Source organism: Talpa occidentalis, unplaced genomic scaffold (assembly GCF_014898055.3).
Source record: "Talpa occidentalis isolate TD23 unplaced genomic scaffold, MPIMG_talOcc4v2.1 talOcc4.10, whole genome shotgun sequence".
In the NCBI taxonomy this organism is placed as follows: domain Eukaryota; kingdom Metazoa; phylum Chordata; class Mammalia; order Eulipotyphla; family Talpidae; genus Talpa; species Talpa occidentalis.
Window position 1 is genome coordinate 90,725,784 of NW_023600993.1, and position 19,285 is coordinate 90,745,068.

General features: G+C 42.5%; 1 protein-coding gene across 3 annotated transcripts in view; it reads left to right on the forward strand.

The window, feature by feature from the left end:
• ATRN (attractin) overlaps positions 1–19,285 on the forward strand; it is a 112,618-nt gene that overhangs the window by 53,939 nt on the left and 39,394 nt on the right. For all 3 annotated transcript variants that reach the window (XM_054697521.1, XM_037498292.2, XM_054697514.1), the window contains exons 12-20: positions 1,678–1,898; positions 3,926–4,047; positions 5,250–5,388; positions 6,919–7,109; positions 9,399–9,618; positions 11,113–11,298; positions 11,832–12,065; positions 16,990–17,127; positions 17,960–18,053. In XM_054697521.1, coding sequence (XP_054553496.1) covers positions 1,678–1,898; positions 3,926–4,047; positions 5,250–5,388; positions 6,919–7,109; positions 9,399–9,618; positions 11,113–11,298; positions 11,832–12,065; positions 16,990–17,127; positions 17,960–18,053 — 1,545 coding nt within the window. The remainder of the gene's footprint in view (positions 1–1,677; positions 1,899–3,925; positions 4,048–5,249; positions 5,389–6,918; positions 7,110–9,398; positions 9,619–11,112; positions 11,299–11,831; positions 12,066–16,989; positions 17,128–17,959; positions 18,054–19,285) is intronic.

The window sequence follows — 19,285 nt, forward strand, 5'->3', positions numbered from 1 at the left end:
TGTTGTTAGTTGGTTTTGTTTTTTTTTGAGTGCTTAGGGAGAGTGGTTTCTAGATACCACTAGGCAGATTCTTTTCCCCTGGATTGGTCATTACTTTTTAAGTCTTTTAAGAAGACAAAGGGAAACTTTGTTCTTATTTTTAAAGTAAAAAATGAATTTGTGTGCGAATGCTTGATTTCAACCTACCAATAGACATATGGTTGCATGTTCTATATACTACTTTTCTCTGCATTTCCTTCTCCCCTCCCCCCAGGATAATAATGTATCCTGGAGATCACACCATCTTTTTACATCTGCCAAGTATTTCGTTGTGTGGATGTATCACACTTTATCCATCACATCCCAACTGATGGACATTTTGGCTTATTTGAGTCTTTGCTATTATTATCATTGTTATAGTAAATAACCTCATGTATACTTATTTTTGTATTTTTGCTGTTGTATCTTTGTGGTCGACTTATATTAATTTGATTTCCATTTCAAAAGATAAATGAACCACATTCCCCTCTATAAATTTGTGCCATTTATATGCCCAGCTGCAAAGCATGAGAGTTGTTGATTCGCCACTACCTCATTGGTATTTATATTGCCAAACTTTGTGTTTTTAGGTGAGAAACGATACCTCAGTGTAATTTAATTTGCATTTCTCTTGTGACTGAAGGAAATCATCTTTCATGTGCTTTACACACATTTGCATTTTGCCCTTACAAACTTGCTGAAACTCTGTTTCAGGGATATTCCTTTTCCTGTAACATAAGTTATAAATAATCTTTTCATAACATCATTTGCCTTTTACTTTGTTTACAGCATTACTTTCTATGCAAAAAGTTCCTTTAATTTATAGGATCACATTTTTCTATTGTTCTAATTACCTTCAGATTTTAAGTCAGTGATTTTTTGTTCTACTCTCAAGTTATGGAGAAATTAACCCATGCATTTTTCCAGTGCTTTTGTGGTTTATTTTCTTTTCAGGCAGTTCTTTAATCCATTTGTAATTTATCTTGATGTAGAGAGTGAGAACTGGATTCAGTTTTATATTTCCCTTATTTGTTTATTTTATAACACTGAATTGTTTATCTTATTACCACTGAAATGTTTCAGTAATATTGTAGTAAATAACCTCATGTATACATTGCTGAAAAATCCAGCTTTTCCCCACTAGTTGAGATGCCACTTTTACTGTGCACTGAATTTCCATACACACTTTTATCTGTTACTTATTGGCCTATGTATTCATTATACAGTTATAATGATAGTCTTTATGCTTTTAACATGGTACATTTTTATTTTTAATATTTAAGAGCATATATTAGAAGCATGTAATGTAGAGTTATGTGTTTGTGAGAAATACATTTGTCTTTTAATTTTAAAATATGTTAGTTAACACTAAAATAGTCCAGAGAATCATGGTTAAAAGTCACTTGTTATTATGAGAACTTTAAAATGTAGTAGCTGGTAAAAAGTAGGTAGGTTATTGGAACCAGTCTGGATCATCACAGGCCAGGATGAAAAGTTTGAATTCAGAGGGGTGGGGATCCGAATGTTTTTTGAGACCTTGAAAAATCATTTCTTGCTGGACTTTTGATGTGTAAGATTTCTCTGAAGATTACAAAACTGTATCAGACATGGTTGCATGACTTTTCAGTAACCTCCTTCTCTCTCTTTTTCCCCTTTTAGCACCATGTATGTGTTTGGTGGTTTCAACAGTCTCCTCCTCAGTGACATCCTAGTGTTTACCTCAGAGCAGTGTGAAGCGCACCAGAGTGAAGCTGCTTGTCTGGCAGCAGGCCCTGGTATCCGGTGTGTGTGGAATGCAGGGTCATCTCAGTGTATCTCCTGGGAGTTGGCCACTGAAGCACAAGAAGAAAAGTTAAAATCAGAATGTTTCTCCAAAAGAAGTATGTTTTTTTCCCCCTCTTAAAATTTAATTGAGATCTCATTTTGTCTGAATTATGAAGGTCCTTTTATGAATACTTTTTATGTTCATTTTATTATCTAAAATTACTCCATAGTAACTTGTTTAAAATCTTTATGGTTATTGGAAAGTTGGTTTGCAAACATCCTTACAATGGGTGGGAACATCCCATCTGGCTTCAGAAGCTGTTTGCCAGTGGTGGAGACAAAACCTCCTTAGCACTGAATGGGCTTTGTGTATCCCCTTCAGAACCAACCTGGATGCAGCTGGTCTGAGGCAATTCAGTGCAATAGGGTGTTTTTGGTGATGACAGAAATGTTCTGTATCTGCACCGTCCCAGTAAAGTAGCCACTCAACACATGGCTATGAGAACACTTGAAATTGAGACTGCTGTGACGAGAAACTAAAAATTTTTAATTTTATAATTTAAGTTAAAAGTGATATGTGGCAAGTGGCCACCATATTGGATATAGGCGGGTCTGTTGTTAAGGATGTGATTAAGAGACTCAACCCAGAAAAGCTATGTTTAGATAGCTATGCAGTAGGTCATTTTAGCATATAGTGGTCAAGTTGCTGTCTTTGCAAAGTATTCTAGTTTTACTAACTAGGCTTGTCAGTGACAACAAAGCAGGTGGTTACTGAGGATGAGCAGTAATCCCTGCTTCCAGAACCACCCCTCATGTTTTCCATGCTTTCCTCATCTTGCTTGCTCAGCTTCTTGCTCTTTTGTGCTGATAGTACAATACATGAAGTAAGGTGTGAGAAAGTCCTTTTAAAATATTTATTCACTTTAATTAAAGATGTTGATTCATTGTCTTAACTAGTCATTGGAGTTATAGGGTGTAGAGGCAAGTTTTCACTCATGAACATCAATCCTCAGTAAGAACACGCAGGAAACCATCCAGGGTCATTGGCGGGCTAGTGGGTGCTGAGAATTAGCTGAGATGACCAGAACCGGGTAGGTTAGTCCCTGTCACCTGAAAGGGATAAAATCAGTGAAATAGTTATTTTTAAACCAAATTTGAAAAGTTCAAACTAAATGCTGAAGTTTATAGAACGTAATATTGAATTACTTAGATGGTTTGCTGTGAGCTCTTCTCAGATGTGAACTCCCTGGTTTACTTTCTTTTCTGAGCATCTCCAGTCCTTGGGGTGATGACCCGGGTAGGGGAACACCCTAAGGAGCAATGTGGAGTCCAAGCGAGGAGGGTCTCTGCCTTTCCTTGCCCATGGAGTCCACCAGGTGCCATGTCCTAGAGTGGTTCAACAGAGGAGCAGTTGGTCATGCAGCTTCTCTTTTGTTGCTCACCTTGACCTGGTGTCAGTTGGAGAGGCAGCAGGTCTGCGGTAACCCAGAAATTCTCCAGCTAGTCCTCCTTCCCTTCCATGTATGTGTATAAAATGCATCTCAGCATGGCACCTGCTAATGGTTCTGTGGTGCTGCCTGCTTCCTGTGCCCAGATTAGCCTTGCGTTTGTAGCTGGGAGGAATGGCTTGGTTTCCTACTAGGTACTTTGTCTCCGAGGCAGCTTTTGATATTCATTCTATTGCTGGTTGATTTTCTTGGGAGGAAAAGTATTCCAGATATCAGGTACACTTCCATACATCTTATTGTTGTTATATTAAATTAATCTAATCCATCTTTGTTTTTCTCTTTCTGTTTACTACTAGCCCCTTTTATTGAGAATTGTTCACATATATCACTTTAATAATTTTAATGTGTAAAGCATAATGGCTTGATTTACATATGTTGTGTCATATACTTTTGTTGTGGTAGTACAAAGTAGTATATTTTCAGATTGTCTACTTATTTCTAAATACTATTTTAAGTTGAACATACCAATATATTTTCCTGCCAGTTTCACTCCATACTTTACTCCCTAACCATTGTTACTTTATTTTTTTTTTTTTAACTTCAATCTCAGATTGTGTTTAACAACAGCTCTCACCAGTCATGACTGACTTTTCTGACAAGCTGTCTTGGTTGATGAGTTTTTCTTCTCTCCATAGCTCTCGATCATGACCGATGCGACCAGCACACGGATTGTTACAGCTGCACAGCCAACACCAATGACTGCCACTGGTGCAATGACCATTGTGTCCCGATGAACCACAGCTGCACAGAAGGCCAGGTCAGAGACCACTTCTCACAGATTTCAGAGCAGGGGAAAATTCCGCATGAAGTCACATTTAGATTGTAATGTATATGGTATAAATACTGAACCAGAGTAATTTTTAAAACCTTCAAAGGTGGTTTTCTTCTAGGAAGTGGTTGCTCTACCACAAAAATATATGTGTGGTGTTTTAGAAGCAGGAGTGACTGTTTTCTGAATACTCTCTACCCTCTACCCCCTGCCCCTGAGCATGGCTGTGGTTAAGTACTGGGTCTGTGATGTGAGGCTTCTAATGAATGGCCGGATGGCTCTACATATATACAAGGTTTTGAGCAAGTTAGGTCTTGAGACTGAAAGGGATCAGGTGTCAGTCATACTGCATTATAGAGATAAGAGACTTTGCAAAATCTCCTTGTCTTAGGGTAAATCTCAACTCAGCATAACTTAATGCTTACCATTTGTGCATTTTTATTTAGGTTATAATAAGATGCAGAAAAAGATTTGACTCAGCTTATGTAGTTTTTATCAATTTAAAAGGCACTCTTTGGAATGCAGTTCATAAAATACAAAACCTTTCTGAGGCATGTTTTGGGAGGCATTTGAAAGCAGCAAGTTCAACACCCCCATTTTATTTTATTTTTATTTATTTTTTTTTTATAGAGGCATGTTTTCTTTGTTTGTTTGTTTGTTTGTTTTGTTTATACATGCACTGGGTACAGTCAGAAGCGCGGGAGGGTGAGAGAATTCACCAGAGCCAGAGCGGGGAGCAGAACAGGCAGAAGGACCGAAGTACACTGCTGAGGGGAGCAGCGGGCAGCAGGAGAGGTCTGCGCGCCATGCGGGACCCTCCTCCGGTGGCCGGGAAGCAGCCAGGGATCGAACCGGCGCCGCAGAGGCTGTGGGCAGCTTCGCAACCCAGCGCTCAACCGCTGCGCCACCGGGGAGGCCCAACACCCCCATTTTATAGATGAGCAGGTTAAAGCAGAATGTTTAAGAGAGCACTGCTTCCTTGCTGGTTAAAGGTGTGTTCTTGAGCAGAGCATTTTACCATGCTGGTTCCACTGTAGTGCTGCTTCATCCGCCATTGTGCTTCTTGTATTTTTATCTACTTGAAGCTTGCTTCCTCAACTAGAGTTTGTCGTTTTTAGTATCCTCTCTGTCCTCCTCCTGAGTTCTCTCTGTGGATATGAGAGGAAAACTTTTTGTTTCCTGTATTCTAGATCTCCATTGCTAGGTATGAGAATTGCCCCAAGGATAACCCTATGTACTACTGTAACAAGAAGACGAGCTGCAGGAGCTGTGCCCTGGACCAGAACTGCCAGTGGGAACCCCGGAATCAGGAGTGCATTGCCCTGCCTGGTAGGCCTTGCCGAGAGGCGCATCTTGGTGGATATGGGTCCAATATTGTGCAGCTTAGAGTGAACCTGGCAGAGGGAACAAGCTCATTTTATCCAGTGATTCTCCCATACCAGTACTGTGATTGTTATTTATAACAATTGCTTTTGCTGCTCATTGAAATAAAATGAAGTCTCATCTGCAACTCTGGAGAATCCTGTGACAGCTCGGCTCTGTATTGTTGAGCCTGCTCCTTCACTCCCACCCCATCTGCTGTCATAACTAGAATAACGTGTAGCAGTCTCAGCAGCCAACTTCCTGGGACCTTTATGAGGGGTACTTCTTATTGACCATGGGAATTAGGTTTTGGCACCTTCTGACAAGGAGAGGAGAGATACCTCTGTTAGCAGTGTCTTCTCTGGTGCTCTCCAACCCCAGATACCTCAATTTATGGTACCTCTGAGGCTTAGGATGATGAATTGGGGGCCTAGAACCAGGAAACCATGATTGAAATGCTGACATTTGCCTAACCAGGATGTCTGGGAAGGACATTTGGCAAAGTGTGACAAAGTGTGACATCTGGGTTTGTGCAGGACAGTTGGCATCCCCCAGGGCCTGTGAATGTGCTGTGGTAGTCAATTCAGCTTGCAGGAATGGGCTTCTTATTCTTTATCTCTTTGCATTTCAAAGTTTCATGCACAGCAAAGCACCTGGTGATCGTTCTAGAAGACAAATTCGGTTTCAGATCTGGGATGGTGCCCAAGATGTACATTTTAACAGTGACACTGAAGCCACACTTTAAGGAGCAAGTCTTTACCTGCTTTTGAATGATCCCCTTCCTGTGATGTTTCCCTTCTCTCCCTTACTGTTAATGAACATGGTTGATGGTGTCTCCAGGGCATCTGATTCTGCTGGATTTGTGTCCCTTGTTCCTGGCATCCTGGAGGCATCCATGACTCTGGGAAGCACCTGGGGTAGCTTCAGGGTATCACAGTGGCAGAATACTACAAGCTTGCCTTGTGTGCTAAAGCTGTACCACTTTGGTTTTTTCCCCCAAAAGATCTTTCCACCTTGTTTTGGAGATGTTTTATGAACTTGATTTTACCTCCCACTTGGTGCTGTGGAAGCAGTGCAGCCCTTGAAGTCTGTAGCTTAGTTCTTCTGCCAACTCATTTCTATTGTTGTGGTTTTCTACCCCACCCTTCTAAAACACATGTTCATTTTTCTGCTTTTTACTTAGGGTTTTGGTCTCCTTTCTATTTGTTCTTTAAAAGGAGGTTTACAGATCTGATGCTGTACCAAAAAAAAGTGTTTTCTTCTAAGACTTTAGCGGGTTGACCTCAGAATCTGATTTTTGAGATTCAGGAAATATGACCAACATTTAAAAATTTCTGTATTATGTATTTGGTACTTAGGAATGTGTCTGAGGCACCTAAGCACATCCTAATAAAATTCAAATCACAAAGACCATTGATGTTTCCAGTAATTTGAATTGGTAATACAGTAGTTTTGTGTAATTTCTAAAACTTTTTTCCTCTCCCTCCTTTACGAAAGAAAATATCTGTGGCATTGGCTGGCATTTGGTTGGAAACGCATGTTTGAAAATTACTACTGCCAAGGAGAACTATGACAATGCTAAATTGTCCTGTAGGAACCACAATGCCTTTTTGGCTTCTCTTACAACCCAGAAGAAGGTAGAATTTGTTCTTAAGCAGCTACGAATGATGCAGTCATCACAGAGCATGGTGAGTTGAAATCCTCAGAACTTAAGTTTGTAGTATCCTTCTTTCTACCAAAGGCCTGAATCTGGCTTGCCTGTGCCATGCTCAGCAGGAGGATGCTGGCACACACAGTGTGATAGATTGCGAAACTGGACTGTCAGGTTCTCTTCCTTTAATGCCGTCTTATCTGAAAATGTTTAACACTTTCTTTTTATGAGTCATAGCTTGTATAAATGTGCTCATATCCTGGTGATTCAGTAGATTAGTTTGTATCTGATTTATTGCTTGGGTGGGGGACGTCACTGCTAATTAGCTAGACCGGATTAAGCCACCTGAATCTCGGATTTCAGGTATTATTATAATATGTTATATGACTTAATATTTATGACCCCAAGAATTGGACACCTGTCTGGGTCTTAGATCTGGTCAGTCCAGAGGGGTAGGACTGATCTTCTCATCAAGAGCTTCTAAGCACACCAGGAACCCAGCTTCTCTCCCTGCCCAGCCAATGCTCTCAGGCAGCATCTAGTTGTTATTTCCACAATCATGTTTTGTCTTTTCTAGTGTGGCTTCCCTCAGTGTTCTGTCCTTGACTGTCAGCAGACCTTACCTATTATTGTGCTCTCAAAAAAATTAATGCTTTTCAGCTTTGCCCAAGACCATGATTCCCAATTCCATGTCTCTGAAGAAGACCTGTTTCGAAGGGTTCAGCTCTCCTGGCTGACCATAGAGATATGTCTTCTGGTCCCTCTACTCTCTCCCACAGGTTTCCTAGCCTTAGAAGGTTCTGGCTAGTCCAAATTGCTGTGTAGTCTAATTTGCTGTGTAGTCTAATTTGCCTTTATACAACAGACATGCACAGACTTGTGATAAGACTGACAGAAGGGAGACAACTAAAGTGAAATGTGCTTCCACAGTTGTAAGTTGAGACTTAGAGCCCAGGCTTGCGTGACAACATAGGAAAGAGGCCCAGGCTAGCACTGAGGGTAGACTGGCTACTAGACAGCCAGAAAGAGGTTACCCTTAAAGATGAGAAGTGCTTTGGGAAGCTGAGAAAGGAAAGGGTCTCTGTGTATTGATACCCTCCCCACCTTTTCACAGAGATTGGTGAGCTGCTGGTAAGCTTGCATGACTGGTGGCAAGGGAATTGTTGAGTGAGGCCTCAAAAAGGGATTAAGGCCAAATTACAACTTTGGCTGTCGTTCTAAAGGCTTTGAATTTTATCAAGAAATTGAAGAGAAGTTATTGAAGAACTATAAAAAAGTATTGATTTTAATTTTCTTTCCTTAAAAAATACTTATTTAAAAGGAACATTTTTTTTTTTCAAAGATTTATTTATTTATGCATACTAGAGCTGGGGTACAGGCCAGAGATGCAGGGGGTGAGAGGATCCATCAGAGACAGAATGGGGAACAGAACGGGCAGATATACTGAAGTACACTGCTGAGGGAAGCAGCGGGCAAGTCAGGAGAGGTCTGCTATGCCATGTGGGTTGCTCCCTGGCTGGCCGGGGAATGAAACCATGCTGCAGAGACTGCGGATTGCCTCATAGTGCTGTGCTTAACCCCTTGCACCGTCAGGGAGGCTCTAAAAGGAACATTTTAAAATATCAACAATAACAATAAGAAAATAAATATTCATCACAACCGAAATAACCACTTTTGGGTTTATTTCTCTTAGGTCTTTTAAATAAGCCTGTATTATTTTTGCTCTCAAAAATATAAATCCATTGTACATTTTGTTTTAAAACTGCCAAAATTATAAATTCCTTTCATTTCCGGGCTAAAGTTATACTCTGATTACATTTTTTTAAAATTGCATTGAGAAGGAAAATTCAGTAGAGCTGAAGATGGAGGCTTTCCCAGGGGATCACTATCCTTTTATTCCTGTAAAATTTAATGTCAGCCAATATCCCCCAGCTGAAGGTGGGAATCTTCAATCACCTGAATTGGCCAAGGCCTCAAAACAGAATTAATGACATGAAAATAGGCATGCAATCAATATTTCATAGTGTCGATCAGGTGAGCACTTGTGTGGATAAAACATTTAAACCAATTTGGAGGTGGGGGGATAGCTCTTCATAGCATTTGTCACAAGGTTTGAAAATTCAGGAGCTTTATTATTGCTTTGCTATTAATCTAAATGAATACTTTGATATGCCAGGCATAGTGTGTAATGCAGAAGTGATGGTCTGTCCTAATCCTAACGTAGAGTCAGCTTTCCTCTTATCTATGGGGTATGTGTTACTAGTTTTTATCAGAGGGCTACTTTGGTCAAGCCATTGTATTCATAGCTTAGTCTTTTTTGCTGTAGTCGAAGCTCACCTTAACCCCTTGGGTTGGCCTTCGGAAGATCAATGTGTCCTACTGGTGCTGGGAAGATATGTCCCCGTTTACAAACAGCCTGCTACAGTGGATGCCCTCTGAGCCCAGCGATGCCGGCTTCTGTGGGATCCTGTCCGAGCCCAGCACTCGGGGCTTGAAGGCTGCAACCTGCATCAACCCACTGAACGGCAGTGTCTGTGAAAGGCCTGGTAAGCAGAGGGTGGGTTGGGCACGGTTGGAGGCTCATGGGAAGAGAAACCATAGGCATGAGTAGGTGTTGAGATGTATGAAACATTCATGAAAATCTGGTGGAGTATTGATTTTAAGCATATGGACCAGAGTATAACCCAGAATTTTAAAAACAGAAATAGTCTCTGACTGTGAATACTATGAGCCATAAGCAAAAACACAAATAAGTAACACTACTCAAAGAACCTAGTATTTTAATTAATAAGTTGAAAGTTTAAGAATTATTCTGAAACTTTCTTGGTGTTGGCAAAGAATGATGTGGAAGAGAGAACAAAAAAATGCAAGTAAAAACAAAGTAGATTAGACAAGGAAGCAGTTCACTATCTGGGCAGTGGACAGAAGATGGCATCAGTGGGGAGAAAATGACAAGAGCAGAAGCCAGCCAGGGTCGCCATAATGTGCAGGGGAGCCCTTTGAGGTTTACTCTCCTCTCGGCCTGTGCAGATATCACAAAGGCAGGCCAGGCACAGCACCTCAGCACGCAGATAAGCTTAGGACAGGCACCAGCTCCTGCACAGGGAGTAACATAAAAGTAAAAGGGGGAATTCTGAGGGGCACTTTTGGGAGACTAGACTCAACTGGCCTCAAGTCTCTTTTCAGGAAGGTGCTGTAATTTGAGGATTCAGAGGTGTAGGAGAGAATTCATAGCATAGTAGGGTTACCTTAAACTGATTTCTAAACTCTCTAGGTGCTTTTCAGACATTTTGGATCTTGAACACTTTGATGAATTTAATGAATGCGTGGTCCCTCTTCCTTCCCAAATACATAGACTTTTTTTTTTTTTTTTTCCCAAATACATAGACTTTTGACTTTATATATCTAGCTGGGTTGTAACCCCCCCTGAAGTTCATCCTGAGTACATTACATTCTTTTTTTTTTTTTAAGTGGTTGAATGATTTTTTTTTTTTAAGATTTATTTATTTATTTATGCGAGCACTGGGTACAGTCAGAAGCGTGGGAGGGTGAGAGAATTCACCAGAGCCAGAGCGGGGAACAGAACAGGCAGACCGATGAAATACACTGCTGAGGGGAGCAGTGGGCGTGGCAGGAGAGGTCTGTTGCGCCATGTGCTGGTGGCCGGGGATCGAACCGGTGCTGCAGAAGCAGCGGGTAGCTTCGCAGTCCAGCACTCAACCACTGCGCCACCAGGGGAGGCCCCTGAGTCCATTACATTCTAAGAAGAGTTAGAACCCCTGCTCTTAATGGAAATAACATCTTGTTCTTTTCTCTCTTTCCTTAATGCTCTTTGAAAAGAAAATCACCCCCCCAAATATATAAATATTCTTTATTAATTAGTACATGGTGACTCTCATGGTTTCTATTTTCTCCTTTATTTAGTGTAGTCTACTGAGTTTATTTCATGACACACAGTGGGTCACACGTCATACTGAGGAAACTATGGCCTTGGCCAGCGTGGTGGGAGTTCTGACTGCATCTCTTGGGTTTGCTTCCAGCGAACCACAGTGCCAAGCAGTGCCGGACTCCATGTGCCTTGAGGACTGCGTGCGGAGAGTGCACCAGCGGCAGCTCCGAGTGCATGTGGTGCAGCAACATGAAGCAGTGCGTGGACTCCAATGCCTACGTGGCTTCCTTCCCCTTTGGCCAGTGTATGGAATGGTATACCATGAGCAGTTGCCCCCGTAAGTGAAAAGTGAGCTCCGGGCACCGTTAGCTCCCCACCGTTACTGGGTGGGGGCAGCTGTGCTTGCTGTGGAGCAGCACTGTCCGCATCTGGACATTTTCGGGACAGGACTGAACTTGGCCTTCTGCTCAGGTCTGTTTGGAGACTGCCTGATGACCTCATCAGACAGAATCAGGTGCAGTGACCCAAGTAAATAAATGTAGGACAGATCCAAGTACAGAAATAAGTTGCTCAACTTCAGTGTCATGTTACCAAACACAAGTAGTGTCTCTATATTTTAATCCTAATTCATAACATAAGCACTTTCCAGGAGGTGACCTCTAAAGTCTCTTCTGCCTTCAGCATCCTGGGATTGAGCTCGAAGAGTCCTTATAAGTTGGGCAAAAGATTAGGCTCCCTGTATGACACTTAACTAACATAATAGAATAAGGAGTTAGATTCACGAGAAGAGTCTGTTAAGGAAAAAGATAATTTAAATGCAATACATTAAAATCTGTGATAGTGAATTACAACATGTGTTTTTCTTAACAGCTGAAAATTGTTCCGGCTACTGCACCTGCAGTCACTGCTTAGAGCAGCCGGGCTGTGGCTGGTGTACCGATCCCAGCAACACTGGCAAAGGGAAATGCATAGAGGGCTCCTATAAAGGGCCGGTGAGGATGCCTGCCCAGGCTCCCACAGGACACTCCTACCCGCAGCCCCTTCTCAATTCCAGCATGTGTCTGGAGGACGGCAGGTACAACTGGTCTTTCATTGAGTGTCCAGGTAAGATGCCTTGTGTGTCCAAAATCAAGTGTTTCACTACCCACTTAAAAAAGAATAAAACCTATAAAGCTACATTATTTATATGGATTTTCTTTAGGAAAAACAAAACATTATCTTAGGAGAAGTATTTTCTTGTGAAAAAAATTTAATGCCTATAAATGAAAATATTGAGATTCAAGTGAGCTCACTTTCATTACAAAAGTAACATATTCATTAGAAAAAAATGTAAATATTACAAATATAAATAAAAACTGGAATTGCTCCTCCCAGTTTCTCATAGAGGTAAAACTATTTGATATTGATACCTCCGCGCATACTGATGGAAATATTTTAAAATCCTACACTTAAGTGCTTTGCGTATTATATATTACGTACATTGTTCTACAGTTGTTGTTGTTTTATTGAGGTGACATTGGTTTCCAACATTGTATATGAGTCAAAGGTCTAGGTTTAGGATAATAACATTCAGGTGTGTTTTAACCACACACCACACCTATCACCACGGCACCGATACAGTTTGCTTTTTACTTAGAAATACAAGGTGGCAGTTTTTGGGGGTGGAGCGAGGGGGGGAGAAGGATTGAAAATAAAATCTGTGGCCCCAGAAATTCTCCACAAATGTAGAGAAGAAAACAGTTTTATTATTGCACATTGCAGGCAATCCACTAATGAGATTGTAGAGGCTGAGAAATCTCACCCCTTTAAATAACCAAGCACATTGTAATGGCAGGAGGGGCACAGTGCAGGATCTCTAATCCAGCAGACCCGGTAAAGGAGGAGAGAGTCCTGGAGCCCTCAGTGGCTTTTGCAGGCTTTCATTGGGATTTACCAGGTACATGGCAGGCAGGGGTGCTGAGGGGCCGGGAGGCTAGCAGGCCTCCCAGCCCCCTGCAAGTCTTCACTCTGGGCTCTCCGGCCGTTCTCTGGTGGCCTTGTTCTCTGCTCCTCTCATGGTTCCCTCTCTGCTTCTCGTGGTTCTGCTTCTGCTGGCATCTCCCTGACGCCGCCCTTATAAGCCCAGTCTTAGCCCAGGTAAATCCTATCTACATATGCCCACCCCCTACTCCAGGTGCCCACCAGGTGCATGCATTCGGGACCACAAGGATCCATCATCTATCCTGATGGCGGGAGGGCAGAAAAACCAGATACTTTTTACCTTTCCCTACACACATCCAACCCATAAAATACATGTTCTAAAGATAAACAATAATTTGTCTTTATGTGAGAGGATCTTATGGCACCATTTGCTATATATTCTTTCATAGTTGCCCTGAATCCACCTGGTGATTGGGTGAATACCTGGGATCATCAGTTGTCTTTATCCAAAAGGAAAAGTTTTTGAGTCTTTACAGCAGGCGGTGGGTACTTGGCCCTGCCTACCTGGGCTAAGTTCCCCAAGTCCCTGGGAGAAACGATGCTGTCTTCTTGATGTTTACATCTCAAAGGGATGGCTCCCAGCCCCCTCAGAGAAGCATTCCTGGATTGCAATGCAGACCAGAGCCAGTACTTTGTTTTAAAAAAATTTACATGTATATACAAATCAAAGGAACAGAGGAAGGATTTATAAAAACAAGTTTTCTTAATGAAAAGGAAGAAAGGAAAAAGGTCTCTTTCCCTTCTGGCTAGAGAAAGAATTTAGTGAGCCTACCTGCCTGCCTGCCTTCTTCCTTTCCCTTTTCCTACCTCCCTCCCCAGCCCACCTTCCTTCCCCTTCTCTCCACTCTTCCTTTCTGTCCATCTTTTCCATTGGTTGATGCAAGAAGGAATAGAACATCCCCTGCTGCTGGGGGTGCTGCCCTGAGAAGCCAGCTTGGGGAAGTTGGCCTTTTATTCACCTCCTGTGAAAGCTCAGAAATGTGCTGGTGGGCCTGCAGACAGCAGGGCAGGCAGCTGCACATGCCAGGATGTCAGTGAGTGGGATCTTCTCCAAAAGCCTGTGTCTGGCCACAGGACTCTGAGGACCTCTTTGGGGCGTGGGGGGGAGGGGAAAGTGGGAGCCCTGTGTCCTCGGTACATAAAGGTAAAGGGCAAGAGACAGAGACTTACAGAAATTGTCTGAAGTGTACATAACACATGAGCATCATCCAGAGTATGGAAACCTCCAGGGGAAAAAAAAATGGCTAAATGTCAACCTAATAGAAAAAAAGTGAGCAAATGTTGGGGTCAAGGAGTGCTGAGGGACCCCAAGATTTTTGACTTCTACACAGGAAAGAATTCATGCAGGAGTCAGGTAGAAATGAAGTGTTATTGTAGGAATATCAGGGCAGAGCCCCAGCTGTCTTAACAGAATGAAAGATTGACCCCTTCCCCCCCCAAGGGGCATCACTCAGCACATCCCCACATCCCAGCATGCACACTCCTCCAGGCACCTGGTCCAGAGCTTGAAGTAAGGGGCAGGAATTTACAGATTGGGATAATTAGATTTAGCCTGTTTTGTTTATCAAAAGCATCTGACCCCTAACCTCCCCTTAGTTAGATAAGATAGGAGCAGTTTTAAAACTAATGGCGCCTGGTGTGAGATAAACTAATAAGCTTTGAGCCACTTTGTTCTGAAATGCACAGCTGTTTTTCAGAAATATTGGTTGGGGGGTGAAGGGCCTTCAGCCATTGTGCTAAATTCCTGTTCCTCACAGGCTATAAAGAAGCATCCCGTCGTTCTCAGAAAAAGAAATAGCAAGAATAGGGAAATGCAAAATAAAATGAGGAACCCCTTTTTTATCTACCAAACAATTGACTTTCTCCGTTCCCTTTTTTCATCTAACATTTTGGAAGAACTACAATTCTATTTTGAATGTGCTGATAGTTAACATTTTAATGAAAGATTTAAACCTATGCTTTTCCATTAATGTCAAGGCTGTATCTGGTGAAATAACAGCCCTTGATGGGAGCCAAGCTGTGTGAAGGTATGGTGTGACGGCTAAGGGAGAGAGGGTGCTGGCCAGTCACAGCTCCACAGCTCTTGTCCTTGCTGCTTTTGCTGAGTGGCCTGCATTTCTCCCATAGTAGGAGGAGGGGGACACAATGGACCAGGTGCCTGGAGGTGTGTGCATATTCCTGGATATGCAGAGTGACAGCCTTTCATTCTGTTAAGGCGGCTGGGGCTTTGCCCTGATTTTCCTTTCTGATCTATATTTCACCTCTGCTGGCCCCCACAGAACTGTCCGTCTCCTCTGTAGCCGCTGGACAGATGCCTCAGCCAGCTGTTGAGCAGGCACAGAGCAGGTCATGAGTCACTTCCTGTTGTCCACCACTCTCTGGAGGCCTGCTCTGACCCCAGCCACAGCTGCACGTTTGAGGTGTCAGTTGGTAACATGCATCCAGTCACTTTGGCAGTTCCCTCCTCCCCCATTATGATACTGGTATCTCAGCTCCTCTTTTTCTGTCTGCTTTGTAATTTTTAGATATTCCCCAGTACTTCAGAAGTGTCTCTCCATCCTTTTGATAGTACCTTTTACTCTTAACCTCAAACTCCTTTTGATTTGTCCCTGTTTTTGTCAATTTTCTGTAATTTCAGTGAGATTTTGAAGGGGAGGAAAGAGAGGCCTTTCTTCAGTCTTTCATTCTTGAGCCACAATACATATTTTTACTGGAAAATGATTTTAGGTTTATATTTCCAGTGTGTTGTATTTTGCCCTTTTGCTAATACCGTTGCTCATTTCCATACAAACATGTATATCCACACACCTTAAGTAATTTTATTATAGTCATTACTGATAGTTATTTTAAGCTTTTCAGTTGCAGTCTATATAGAACAACTCAAATACCTGTAGGGATGGGGTAGCTAGCGGGTGGGCAAGTGGAGCAGGCTGTGGAAATTTGCTGAGGTGATGAAAAACAACATCACGTTGATCAACCAAGACAGATCAGCAGAAGCAGAGACTCAGAGTCCCTGCTGGGACTCTGGTTGGTTCAGGTCCCTTGGGTCTTGTGGTCATAGCCTGCACAGCTGTCCAAGCAGTGCTGAAGGGCCCACGTGTCGTCTGCCTTTCTGGTTATTGAGTCCCAGGTGACCTAGTCTTAGTGATCCCACTTCTGGAAATGTTTATATATAAAGATGGTTATTTTTCTAATAATAAAAAATTTAAAAGCAAACCAAATATCAAAATATAAGGGAATAGTTATGTAACTGTTATGACTCAAAGGAATTATTCTGCCGTTTAAGTTCTATTTATGGTAAATTGAATAATGTGGTACATTGTGATCTGAGTTAAAAAGAAATCAAAATTGAATATTAATATGAACACAAGTATATAAAATTGCATAGAAAAACTTCTGGAGGGCCTCCCTGGTGGTGCAACGGGTTAAGTCACAACTTATGAAGCTATCCACAGCCACTGCAGCACAAGTTTGATCCCCGCCCAGGGAGCTATCCTCATGGCACAGCAGACCTCTCCTGACTCTCCCGCTGCTCCCCTCAGCAGTGTATTTCAGTCAATCTGCCTGTTCTGTTCCCCACTCTGTCTCTGTTGAATCCACTCACCACCTGCCCCCACCTCTAGCCTGAACCCCAGTGCTTGTATGCATAAATAAATAAATCTTTAAAGAAAAAAGAAAAACTTCTGGAAGGAAAGGTACCAAATGTGAATAGTCATCTCTGTGTGGTAGACATGTATACGACTTTTCTACCTTCTTTTATTTGTTACATTATCATGAGCATATATTATACAATGAATAACAATGAAAATTAATTTTTTGATGGGTCTGGGTTTCCACCTTGCTGTGATATATTTCTGACTTTCCTGGCATACCTAATTTTTGCTGTTGTGGTCTTATTTCTCAGTAAGAGTTTTTAGTAGATCAGTTCTGATGGTTTTGTATTTTGCGACAACAAGGAGTATAAGCAGATGGCTGCAAATAAGTTTTGTCTAACCTATTCCACCAGTTCCACCATGGAACAGACCCCTTAACGTTCTTTTCCTTCCAGCTTGCCAATGCAATGGCCACAGCAAATGCATTAATCAGAGTATCTGTGAGAAGTGTGAGAACCTGACCACAGGCAAGCACTGCGAGACCTGCATCTCCGGCTTCTATGGTGACCCCACCAACGGAGGGAAATGTCAGCGTAAGTCAAATCCGTTGGGCCTCCTGACTGCACACAGGCTGGCATAGTGCTTCTCCTTGTCTTGACTGTCCAGGAGGTGTAAAGCCACTTGGTTTTGAATACAGCATTTCATAAGTCACAGTTGTCGGAAGTTCAGCTCACCAGTGTGGGAGGGAATGAGCAGAGCCGACGGGTGTTAGAGTAGCGGTTAAGGCAACGAGCTGGAAATGAAAGAGGGGAGCCTTTAATCACTTAGGGTGATGATACAAGCAAGGGGCTTACACTGGAAGCCTCACCTCATTGTCCCTCCTGGAATGGCACGGTGGGTGATGAATCAGCGCTGCTGGGGGAGTAGGCTCACTGTTGAGGGAGCCCCAAATGAAAGGCTCCCTCCATCTCAGAAGGCTTTCATGAACTCTGAGTTTTTGGGGAGAGTGAAAGGAGAGAAGAACAGGAGTGGAAAAGTGGGGTGCAGCCAGACCCCCTCAGAGGCCAGTCATTGCTCAGAGTGTCTCCACACCCAGCACTTGGCACAGCAGAGATGCTTCATAAGTGTTTGTGCATGAGTGAAAGAATTGTACAGAGAAGCAGTCAAAATAGTGGTTCCTTAGGATGGCAGTGGAAGCCGTCGTTCTCTTTCCTCCTGTCATGTGACTTTGAGTCCTTTAATGTTACCTTTACTTTACTTGAGATGACTGATTAATTGAAAAACATGAATCTTACCCATTTAATGCTTTTCTTTTCATCCTCTTCCCCATCGAATCCAAGTCAGGTAACTATTTATTTTAGGAAAAGTCTCTGATCATAAGCTTTGAAACCAATGGTGACCTGCATTCCTCTCCCTTCTCCCCAGCATGCAAGTGCAACGGGCATGCATCCCTGTGCAACACCAACACGGGCAAGTGCTTCTGCACCACCAAGGGCGTCAAGGGAGACGAGTGCCAGCTGTGAGTACCCACTCCTGAGACCCCTGCCACAGGCTAAGTGATTGACAGCCAGGTCAGCAGGGTCTGAACCACCAGAGAGCACCAAGGGGCACTGAAGCTGCCTGAACCTGCACAGCCACCCCTTCCCTGCCCTTTTTCCCATGGGCTCTGAAGGATCTCTCGTTGATTGATTTGAAATTTTGCCCTTTCTACTTTGCACAAGTCTGAGGTGGTCAGGTCCCATGCTGAGGAGGCCATCAATTCAGCAGCAATTCCTTAATGGCTTTTTAATTTACATTTTTATGTTTAAGTGACTCTTAGGTTTCCTGGGTTGCTGACTTGCATTAGTCTTTTAACTTGAGCAACAACTTCATTTTTGTCACGTCAGGAGGCTGCACCCTTACTGAGATTTGGAAAAGCTGGTATATTCCAGGGTAGTATTTTATTTTGGTTGTCTCATAGTTGAGATGAGACAACGTTCACCTTTAACGTTCCTTCCTGTTCTAGCACTTTATTTGGTATAGTGTATCAGACATTTTCCAGGGAAGACAGGGTCCTATCATCCATGAGGAGACAAACGGCATTAGGCAAACTTGGGGTTTCTGCAGTTGCGATGCCTCCACTGAGCAGCAGGGTCCTCTGAGACAAACCCCTTAATTGTGCAGAGCCTCATTTCCCCATCTATCCATAGTGGGCCTACTATAATCATTTTTAGTGCCCTAGTGAGTTAAAGAGAGATTATCCCCCAGTTAACATACCTGTATGCCTCACCTCACGAAAACATGATGCAGGTTTATTGGTTCTCTTAGGAAGAGACTTCAGAGAGAAATTTTTGTAGTATCAAAACACTGAGCTGACAGAGCAGATACATCATTGATCAGCTTTGTTTTTTCTTAAAGAATGCTAGCAATAGTGTCACAAATGATTGAGACATTGACAGGGGTGTTCAGGAGGGAATTGCTCTGCCTGCATTTTATAGCTTGTACCAGTGTATTTGTTTACCAGTTTCATACTGCCCTGAAGCCAGTCCATAAAGCAAAGTCTAATCAAAGATTAAATTTAACATTTGAAGGTAGATGCCTTTAAACAGAACAACGTAATAGAGCAATTAGTCAGTCATGTTATGCAATAAAGAAAGGAGGAGTAGTTCCGGGGAAAGGGTTTTTTTTCCTCAAGAGAGTTTAGGTAGAAGCAAGTGCCAAGCATCACAGTGTTCCTGAATATTTACCTGAGAAAAACGCTTCACCCAAGTT